This window comes from Pteropus alecto, unplaced genomic scaffold (assembly GCF_000325575.1).
Source record: "Pteropus alecto unplaced genomic scaffold, ASM32557v1 scaffold146, whole genome shotgun sequence".
Classification (NCBI taxonomy): domain Eukaryota; kingdom Metazoa; phylum Chordata; class Mammalia; order Chiroptera; family Pteropodidae; genus Pteropus; species Pteropus alecto.
In genome coordinates this window covers 31,960,277-31,971,906 of record NW_006442107.1, presented here as the reverse complement: position 1 = coordinate 31,971,906, position 11,630 = coordinate 31,960,277, and the positions used below count along the sequence as shown (strand labels likewise).

The following is an 11,630-nucleotide window of genomic DNA, read 5'->3' as shown; positions in this document are numbered from 1 at the left end:
TTTAAGAAAAGACTTGTTTGTTATCAGTGTATTAACACGTCTTAGTTTAATAACCCACAAATACTGAAGCTTTATTACTCTTTGAAAATCATGCTATTCTTTTTAATTTTTATTTTTCAATCATGCTATTCTTTAATGGAGTTTAAGCATTAAAAAATTAAGCTGTCAGGGAATCACAAATGAAAATCAACACTGTTATTTGCTAAATGTGCTCTGTGACCCCAGAGAAGTATTAGTAGGTGCTTAGCACCCATATTTCTTATCACTGAAACCATGGCCCATTTGTCCAGTCTCAAAGTCTCCATCAGAAGATAAAGGGTTATTTCTGGGTCACCCACCAAAGCCTTAGAGAGCTCCCCTGGCTTTATACATATGACTGGGCCAGGGGTGGTCCCATGAAGTGAGGGAAGCTTATAATACATATTTATTTATTCCAAAGAGGACCAACAGGCATTTATTTCTCCCATAAACTTTTATTTTTTTGAGAACTTCCCCATTTAGCTTTACTAGATTTCAGCTCCAGCATCCACAAGTTCTAAATTCTATCCATCATGATATGGGCCTCCAACTGATCTAAGATTCACTTTCTGAGCAAGGTAAATGTCAATTAGAAGATGTAGAAAACTTTTTCCCAAAATAAACCTCCACTCTCTTATATGTTCACTATTGACAAAATTAGCAAAGGAAATCGCTTCTGAGCCAACTCTCATTCTTGTTCATTGACAGAGCAGTTTCTCCTGTTGCTGTTGCAATACATTTAGGGGAAAAATCATAGATATGATCAGCGATCATAACCCAGAGACGTTCCAATTTGATATCAATTACATTTTTTTGTTTATTTTCACTATAACAAGTATGAATGCCATATAAAAAAGTGATACTCACTTCATTTTCCCATATAATATAATGGTGAGGAAGAACCCAAGACATACAATAGTGCCTAGACTAAAGTAGGTACTTAGTAGATATTTGTGGAATGAATGAATTAGTGCATACTTTCTCTTTGAGACAGCAGGACCACATTTCCACTGTCTTCTCTGAATCCCAGGCACCTTCCGCATAGAGACTTTCTTTCCTCCATGATAAAAGGGGATAGGTTCACCAGACAGCCTATATCCATGGAGACTTTAGAGCTGTCTTCTTGCTGATACAATGGGTACCATATATATTTAAAATATATTTAGCTTTGAGTCATCAGCTGCATGGGAAAGGAAAGCTGCTAATCCCATGCAAAACAGGACTTCATCAGTTTTAAACTGCAATGTGTCTGCTTGTTTTGCAGAGCACAGCCCAAATCCATTTTTCTCCTTAGGTCCCTTGATGCAACATACTCTCCAAATAGAATCAGAATTGTAGGATTATCAAAGTTTCTTTCCCTTCTAATGAGAACGTTGAAAATCTACAAGAAGTGCTCTGTAGATATACTAATGATTTGTTTTTCTTAAAGATTCCAATTGCCCAGTTAGAAAATCACTAACATGTCACTTTGATTTCCCCAAATGCCTTAATAAGTAGCTCGTCCTTCCCTTTCCTCTGTCACCTTTTCACTGGTTATCTGATGACTAAAACTGCTGGGTATTTCTAAAACATATCTGTGAAGCTGGAGATGTAGGAGAGTACAATAAGAGGTTAAAAAAAGCGAAAAACCAAACAAACAAACTCTCTTTAGCAACTGAGATGCATTTTCAGCTTATTAGAGAGCTGACTACTGTTCAAAGAACTCCATGTTTAAGTGATGGCTTTTGGATGATTTAAAGAAAATATCGAGGGTCTTTTATCACTATCTGTTTTAATGCAGTTATTCATGAATGCTCTTGCCAAGAGCCATACAAAAATTCTCCATATATCCCCGCCACAATTCTGCCTAGGAAGAGAAAAAACGACATCAAAGTGCGAGGTTCAGAACTTGAAGGATTGAGTCAACCAGAACTCTACATCCTTTGAAGTCTCCAAGCCTCCTGCCTGCTTATTAAAAAGGCAGCTAAGGAAAGAGAAATAGTATGAGAAACAGATGAAAATAAACTAGCCTTTTTGGCCTTTTGATTCTATGACAAATATGGATTTGAAACTCAAGATTGGTAGTTCAAAACATAAGGGTAAAATTTAGCCAAAAAGCAGATACTGCAATTTCCTTGATTTCCTAAAACTAGTCTTGTTAATTCATAAAAGTGCATTTAGATACTGTGAGAATAAAGAGTAGAGAGAGGAAGGCCAGGAGCCAACTGCCCACCAGTCCACTTACCACCAGGTCCATCACAGGGACCTGCTACTGTTAAATGAGTACACGCTTTTACAGAAAAATTAACAACACAATTGCTATATCCAGTGTAACTGTTCAGGGCTCAGTTCTGGAGAATCAGCTCTTGACAGAAAAGTCTACAGACCTCAGACACAAAATCAAAGGCAAGATGAGGACTGGAAGGCAGAGTGCTTCTCAGTCACATTACGTTCACTTTCCCCACAGCCTACCTGTGACACTTCTCTGGATGGGCTGCAGTTTGCTTCACTTCCGGCCCCTCCCTATGTCAGCAGAAAGAGGGGGAATAAGGAAATTCCCTGTTATGCCCTACAGTGCTTCCCAGACAAGAAGCCCCATCCATGCACATGGGATGAGGCAGAGGAGAGCCAAAGCAGAACATTCAAGACCCAACACCAGCAAGTATAGAAGGCTAAAACCAGTATGGGAGTGAGTATGAATGAAGGTGCTGGTTCATGCAAGAGTATTCTGTCTACTTATGTTTCCAGGTAGGTCACTTCTACCTGGAAAATCCATCAGCCCATATGAAATCACAGGCCTGAAAAGCCTTAAGAAATAGAGGGATTCCAGGAGGAGTTAGCATCTTCATCTCAGCACTGAACATAGGGAATCCATATGGACTTACAACATGAAGGCATTTATCAAACAGTAAACAAAGACAGAGCGAGAGATAGGGGCTGAACAATTTCAACCATGTTACAAAGAAAAAGGAAATAGGCATTATCTTTGTTTTAGTTGCAAAATATATTCTTATGAAATGGGAATGATTTGCTTCAAAGATGAAACTGAGCTATTATAGAATCAGAGGGTAAGATGAAGTCTGGAGAAATCACTAGATAGAGCCTACCTGCATTCAGGTGTGACCACGTATGAATTATCCTAGACAAGTTAATGAGGCTAGTACCACTAACGCCTGACCATAGCTTTTCAAAGTACGTAGTGTGAAAACTTACCTTCTCAACAGCAAATGTTCTTATCACATATTCTGCCAGTAGTTCTGTTTCTATTAAGGTAACTTTAATGTCTTTATATATCTCTGTGTCATCAGGCCAGTATTTGCAGCATTTGACCTTTAGAAAATACAAAGGAAATAAAGGGTTTAGGGTTTTTTTTTTTTTTTAGTTCCCCAAATGATGGGTCACAGTATGATTTATAGGATAAAATTTGCACACAAAAACGAAAGTTAAGCTGTACACTCCAGAGCAAGGTTTACTTTTTTAGATCATGTATGCTTTTCTTCTCCCCCCAGGAAAAAAAACAAAATTTGAGTTATGGGAGGAGTAAAGGCTAGGAAAATGTTCTAAAGTTAACATATTGTATTTATACTGCAAATATCCCAGTTACAGTAACTATTCATTTCCTATTTATTTCTACTCAGGGAATGGCTTGGAAAAATAAACTATAGAGGTAGTTTGTAATATTTAAACGCCTCTGAATTTTAAATTCCTCTTAGTTTCAGAAATTGATCGAACATTTTTGAGAATGAATGAAATCAAAGACAACAATAAGATTAGAATTTTTTTTTTTCTGAAGAAGGAAGTAGCTATGTGGTTTCCCCAAGTTAGAATTACAGATTCATTTTAATCTAAGTAAAGTCAATATACAAAACTTGGTAAAATATGAAAACAGTCTTTCTATATTACTGAAGCCTCTGAACTAAGGATTTTTCAGGTGGAAGAAATTTGTTAGAGTTGCCCCTCCTAGCAAATTGTTTTTTTGTCCTGTAGTTCTTCCAGACTCCAGCAAAAGCGTGGGGTCCAGCCCAGGAGGAGGTTGGCAGAGCCATGCAGCTGTCCTTAGCCTCTGCTTCTCTGTCCTGAATTCCTGGCAGCTTTATTCACTTCTGTCACCACTTTTCCATAGATAAACTTCTGTACCTCTGCCCTATTTTTCCAAGTGCTGAATTCGATTTCTAACTTTTTTTGTGGGCATTTCCTAAAAGAGAATTCTTCGTCTCACATCAACTGCTTTCCTCCTGACTCCCTATGTTAATGACATCGTGATTTCCCCAGTCACTCAGGCATAAAACCTGGCGATTCCCTCTCCGAAATCTAACCAATTGCTAAATCTAAGAAGTTTTTAAGATATCTCTCAAATATATTTTCTAACTTTTTATTCCTTCTGCCACGATCTTAGTTCAGGCTCTGGTAACTTCCTGCATGGACATTCTAGACACACCAGTACCAGAAAAACCCTTCCGAAGTGTATCCCAAGGGCATTTACTTGCTCTGCTCAATAAGCTTTTATTTCCCATTACTGCTCATGAAATTAAATAGAAATTAAATTTGGCCTGGCATTTAAGACTCTTTTTTATTTGGCCACAACTAGTTTTCACCCTTATCTTTTACTCTCTTCCCGTCTATCCACATGTATCTTATGTACAACAAGTGGTTTGACATATCCCCAAACAGATTTCATGATCCAGACTCTTACTCATGCCATTCTTTCTACTTAGAATGTACTCCTCCCACCCATATATTTCTAGCTAAAATTTTATCCATTCTTCAGTATATCTTGAATCCATACCCCTTTGAGTCTTTCCTCAATGTGAGCTCTCTCTTTGATCCTCTTATAATATGTGCATGTTCAGCTAGTATGACACCCGTCTTATATAGCCTGACGCCAGCTTGTAAACGGCATTGTATTACCTATTTCTGTAAAACCCTCAACATTCTGCATTGTGTACCGTACATACTAAATATGCACTATATACATGTAGACTTGAATTTCACAGAGAAAAATCATAGGATTAGTGTAGAAAGGAAGATCCCTGACTGGGAATGTTTACAAAAAGAAATATGGACTGAGATGACCTTTCCCAGAATATCAAACACCTTGGTACACTAATGCTTCTAGTGTGGTACAATGATGGCCAGTATCTTAGCTGCTTCCTTATGAAACTTTCTGGCAGCTGATTCAGTGCAGTTCTAGATAAGTCTTATTACCTTTCCCTTCACTTGGTAAGATGTAAGTCAGACACATCAGGAATTGGAGATACAATGTAGCACAAGACAAAGATAGCCCCTGCCCTCATTAAATTTTTAGTGTCCATTGGGAATTTTTTTTTCTCATGGGAACATTAGCTGTGCCTTTATAAAGTATAAATATTTATAATTATTGCTTATCTATAATATTTCAAAGATTTACACCATGGATGCCAGAGCCAGATCTAAAATATTCCAGAATAAAAAAATAATTTCTCCAGTTCCTTTCCTGAATGTAAAGTGAGTCTGAGCAGAGCAGGCATATTTGAGGAGATGTCTAATTTGACAGCAACCCTACTTTCATTTACAGAATATCTAATTATTTTCCAAACGCTAGTTAACAGAGATGCTTCAATGGTATGCGACGGGGTCTCTTCTACATTGGAGGACTTGTTTTTACCTTTTTGTAACTTCAATTATGCAAGCAGAGGGTAGTGGATAGATATGAAACTAAAAATAGAACATATATATACACTTCTAAAATTAAACAATTCTCTGTGGAATGAATATACAATTCGAAACCCATGTATTTCTCTGAAAATTACAAGAGAACAAAACACACACCTGCACCTGCAATCTATGTTACACTAGGTGTATATTTTCTAATAAAAGTGCCTTTTTTAGGTTGCAATTGATATAAGACATATTGCACGGTCACCTTCTATTTTATCTCCTGACTCCCCCTCCCCCAATTTTCAATAAATATGAGTGCGGGGGGTTTCAACGTCTTGGAGTCAGGGAAAGCAAAGGCCCCTGCAATGTATGGAAGGCTGAGTTTCTTTTTGGAACTGTTCTTCCAATCCCGTTGGGCGTGCTCGGGTACCCTGGGGAATCTAATCCTGCCGTGTCCTCCGGCCGGATGCAGCCGGGCGCCCCCTCGCGTAGGCGGCAGGAAGCGGTCGCGAGGTCCAGAGGTTACCCAGGGCCAGCCGCGCCCGGGGGTGGGGACGGGTGCCACCGCTCTCCCAGCGAAGCGAGTGAACCATGAAAAGAAAGCGGTCTTCGAACCTCTCGGCAAGACGCTAACTCCGCGCCCGGAGGGTTGCCTAAAATGAGGGGTAATTTGGAGAAAGTAAGCCCTGGGGGTTGCCTTCCTTCCAGAATGTGTTCACAGGCAGAGACTTCTCCAGGGCACAGCAAGCACCTGGCTGGGCGGGCCTAGAAGAGGCGGACGTGCCATTTCTAATCCCGCCCCCCTCATCTCATCTCCCGGAATATCTTGAAATGGTTTGCCACATCTGTTTTAGTTTACTAAAAACCTTTCTAAATTTGGTTCCTTTTAGAATGTTTTTAACCGCTTGGATTTGTGTCAAGTTATTATTTTGCTTAAAAAAAAAAAAAGTGGAGGACAAATATATGCTTCTTTCTAGATGGAGACTTTCCATGCCTGGGGAGTTTGGGATCTGAGTCGCCTCCTAGCTTTTAAACCTACATACAAAGATGTTAAGACCAGTGTTTTGGGGGCGCCTGTTGTAGCAGAACCAGAGGCTTCTCTGCTCTGATGGTGTGCCAGGGTTGGCTGCTTTTTGCAGCCGGTCGTTACCTGTACAGTGTCTAGGAGAGGCTGTGCCCCTCACGCATGCTAATCAGCGAAGGCAACAGCCTTCAGCCCAGAAAGCGTGGCCCTGATCAGGCTAATAACCTGGATGCCCCAGCACTGGTTCCATTCAGCCATCAATCAGGTACCAGCTACTGAGCCCTGCTGCTTGCCATTACAGAGAAGGGGTGTAGGGGTGTAGGGGAGCATGCTGTGGACCCTGCCTCCAACTGGGGATCATTGTTGGCTTTAAAATTCACTAACAATACAGAAAGCAGAATAACTCTCTAGAATTTCTAACTGAAAAAAGTTTCTAAATGAAAAAAAAGAAAAGAAAAATATTCATGGAGGTGGGTCGTTTTTAACTGCAGCCCAGATGATCCTATATACAATAAAGTCAGAGGACCCCTGTTGGGCTGGAACTTAGCTCCTCAGGCCAGTGGCACATTGCTGTCACCTTCAGGGCATCCTGACATGGCTAGAGCTGTGGTCCTCAAACTTCAGCAGGCACCGTAATCCCCTGCAGAGCTTGTTACAACAAGCTGCACCTCACCCTGGAGCTTCAGATTCAGTAGGTCTGAAGATGTGGGGTCCCAGAGTTTGCATTTCATCGAAGCTCCCAGGTGATGCTGCTGGTCTGGAAACCACACTTTGAGTAGCAAGGATTTAGACAACACAGACAATGCAGACAACTCAGAGTCTGACTCTTGTTAAGGCTAATGTGAGCTTAGGTAAATCACTCAAGTTTGCTTAAGGTTCTTCATCTGTAAAGAGGGATGATCTTAGTTCCTATCTCAAAGTGATCTAAAATTAAGTCAGGGGTTACCAGATTTGTGTGCACACTGGAATCACTTGGAGTGTTATTAAATTCCAAAGCCCAGGCCACACTCTGGACCAATTAAATCATAATTTCTGGAGTGAGACAGGCATCCGTAATTTCTTGTAGCTCCTCAGGCAACTCTCAAGGACAGCTTAGTTTGGGAACCATTGGATTAAGTGGCATAATGCCATTAAAAAACATCTGCCCCAGTTGGGGTTCACTGTAAGTTGTCAAAAAATAGAAATTCTTATTGTCACCTGTGGACTCCAGGTGACAACAGAAGTTCAGGGGGTAAGGGGCCCATAAGGGCCTGGAGAGGTGACGCAGGGTGTCTTGGAGAAGGAAGAGAGAAAACCGAGCATTGACAACTGTGCGTGGCTTATGCTGGGGAAAACCACAGGTAAAAACAAAACAAAGGGAAACTCCAGCACTTCCTTTAAACCTCTTTCCTGCAGTCCTCATTCCAGGGACCAGGAAGACTTGAGAGAGCCGTAAGCAGGTCTGTTCTCCCCCTAGGGTGGTCTGATGAACTCCCAGAAGAAATTAGGAAATGGTGTCTGCAATTTGCGGGGATGCGAATCATATCAAATGGAGCTGTGAGGCATCACAGAGACAGCCAGTTTCCAAACACTCATTTTCAAGATCATTACGACTGCCATACATAAGCCTTTCATGCTTGGATTCCGCCATTTAGAATCACTGCATTTTCACAACTGTGGTCTCGGTGTCTCAGGGAGCGTAAGTGACTGGCTTGAGAGAGGAGAGCCAGCATGAGACAGGGCTGGTCACTGTCCCCTTCATTTCCTCCATTTCCTTGTTTCCTCAAATGAAGAAACAAAAGGCAGGCTCAAGGAGGGCAAATGACTCGCTCCAGGCAATAAGCTAACTGGTGTGCAAGGGGAGGCTACAGACCTAGGCTTGGCTCCAGATGTCAGGCTTGGGAGGGTAGAACTGAAGGCGAATCATAACTTTCTTCAGTCTTGCCAGGTCTGGCTTCAGAAACAGATGCCAAGTTGGAAGCCTTGAAATGACGTTAGCTTCCTTGCCTTTTTGGGGCTGAGTGATGATATGAGGGGCAGAGGGGCAGAGAGAACGGAAGCATGCTCTGAAACCATCACTAATTCTTGTCCCTGATCCCAAATTGCTGTTTCTGCTGGTGCCTCCTGTATCACCAACTCTACCAGTTGGCAGGAAGGAGCCTGGGGCAGAGTGCGAAGGTCTGTTTATGTGCATGGGTCCAAGGACTCATTTCTCTAAAAAACCCATGATTAAGAAGGATTAAGAAACTGAATGTTAGCTCTTCAGTTGGAGGCACCACAGTATGATCTAATAAACATGACTTTAAAGGGGTAGGAGGGAGGCAGAAGAAAAGGGCACTGTTATAAGTTTTGTTTCCTCAAGGGGTTTTCAACAGAGTCTCTTCCCCGCCCTCTCAAAAAAGATATCCAAAGAGAAAGTGACCACGATTCTATTAATAGCTGTGTTCGGGGCCAGCTGAGTACAGCTTTGATGGAGATATTGGATAGCAAGTGCAGAAAGGCTGCTTGCTGTGAAGTGCAGTTACCAAAAAGGGCCCCAGCCAAGAGCAGCTGCCAGTGAGGTTTCCAAGAGAACAGATTTATTACATCCAATTTTTTTTTTTTTACAGAGCTTTCACAGCAATAAAAACATTCACTCATTTAAATATTCTGAAAATACAGATTGCTTTTGTCTCTGTGATGAAGTAGATGGAAGTGCATTTGCTTTTTGTTGTTGTTGTTGTTTTTCCACTAACTTGTGATGTTGTGGCCAGTGACATACCCCTGAGCCTCAGTTTTCTCATGCATAATATGAGATAGTTTTGATTTCTTAGGGAGGTTGTGAGATTATGTATAAAGACTTTACGTAAGTTCCTGGCTTATCATAGGTTTCCTAGTTCCTTCCTTCAAAACCTTCATTTGGACCTGGGCTCTCCCTTGGCCAACATCCTTGAAGCCTATTTCAAGAATGCCACTAATCAAGAGCTTCTGAAGGTCTGGATGTTTGAATTCGGGAAAATCATTGCACGGCCTAAGTAAATCCCACTTTCACACCTCAAGGCTCCTGTCTGAAATACCTCCCATGTAGTTTCTGGTTTTCTTCCAATTGCATCTATTAATTAATAGTATTAATTGATGGACATACGATACTTAACAATATGTACAGGCTCACATCCATATTTGTAATATTTGTTTTCCTCAGCTGTAAAGAAACATGTGGTCTGATGCCCCTTGTGGAACTTTAAGCATCATCTTACTAACCACATGAGAAATTTATCTTGTTACTTTTCTCTCTTACCTCATGTAGATGGAAAGGGTCCTATCCAGCTAGGTCAGAAAGCATCAGCGCTTTGAAGGAGCACGCTTATCCAGACTGCTTGTTCTTACTGTTATTTAATAGATTTGGCTTTGACTTGTAGCCAGACCCAAAATTTAAGTCTTCTTGCCAAAGGAGGGAGATTTGCCAACCATCGAGGACAATAAAAAGTGCCACATACTCTAAAGATTATTCTGAAAGAAGAGTTTCAGAAATCTTTTGAGCAATGAGCAATTATTAGTATGTATATACATATGTATAGATATAGGTATATATACTGTATATACATTTCCTGAGGTATATCAGAGGGGACATTTCTTAGAGTGATAGCTGATATATCTTTGAAAACAAAAATCTGTATTTTCTCTCGCGGATAGTTTCGCATGTATCAAAGTAACAATGCAGATCTACATAGGACTTTATAGTTTATAAAGTTTTATATCTGTTGACTTTGTGTAAGTCACAGAACTGTTCTGACTAGACCATACAGAGGTTACAGTCATTCCAAGTCCTAACATTATCTAACTAAATGCCACTTCACATAGTATCATTCCTATTTTATAAAGACATACTCTGAAGCTGGAAGAGGGTAAGAGATTTAAGGGGTCAACATCATGGCTGCAGTGTGGAAAAACCGGCCTGAATGTAGTGTGGTGGCGTACAGGCTGACCTGCCAGTCATTAGATGGCTGTGAAGGGTTGCGATGAGCAGGCCCAGTCAAAGCATTGCTGGGGTACAGAAATGAATGAGTTATGGCCCCAATGCTCATGAAGAGACAAATGTATAAACAACAAATGTAACTCAGGGAAGAATGAGAGGCAAGCTTAGTGGTCAGAAGCACATTCCCTAGGGCCACAACAACTGGGTTCAAAGGTTGGCCCCATTTATTAACTGTGTGACCCTGGGCATGTTACTTAATCTCTCTGTGGTTCCCTGTTTTCATTTGCGGAATTGGGGTCATAATAGGGTTGTTATGAAGATTAACTAAATTATTGTTTGTAAAGCTCTTAGAACATGCTTGGCAAGGGAGATATGTCACAGATGAGACCAGAAAGATGAAGTACTGATTCTGTGGGTGGGTGGCAGCGGGAGGGACTCTCCAGTGAGGAAGTGGGCAGAGGGTATCTGCCAGAAGCCTGAGTGGTCCCAGTCCCTGCTAAGTTGGAGCCTGGAAGGATGGGGTCCTCCCGACAGCAGTAGGAGACAGTTCACATTTCATGATCTCCAGCTGCTTTTGGCACTGTGCTGGCTGAACTTATTTAGTGCTATGTTTAAAAATAACAGGAATGATCTTGGGATAAAAGTGTGTAGAAGAGAGGAAGAATGAAGGAAATGGATTTCTGCAGAACCAGCATTTTCAAAGGGTGCTACTTCCTTCGTGTGAGCGCACACATAATCACTGGAACCACCTTGGGGCTCCCTGCAGTCGGCTGGCTGTCCTGCTGGGATGGGCTACTAAGTGCAGAGTGCAAACTGGATGCTGGAATGCACATGTGAGTGTGCTGTGCAGTGGGGAGCTAGGAGCAGTTGATTGCCCAGATACATGTGTCAGGCATCTCTATCACCAGCTTCTGAGTAGACAGCTGTGGCCTACTGCCACTAGAAGCAAGATGGGGTGATCACCAGAACAAATACACCTCAGGGTTCCTAGAGCAGGTGAACTCAGAGACTGGGCCTTCTGAGTCTCCAGGTTGCCCA

General features: G+C 41.4%; 1 protein-coding gene across 1 annotated transcript in view; it reads right to left on the bottom strand.

Annotated features, from left to right (window-relative positions):
* PTPRM (protein tyrosine phosphatase, receptor type M) overlaps positions 1-11,630 on the bottom strand; it is a 705,638-nt gene that overhangs the window by 31,618 nt on the left and 662,390 nt on the right. The window contains exon 22 of the mRNA XM_006920073.3: positions 3,211-3,327. Within this exon, the coding sequence (XP_006920135.2) occupies positions 3,211-3,327 (117 nt within the window). The remainder of the gene's footprint in view (positions 1-3,210; positions 3,328-11,630) is intronic.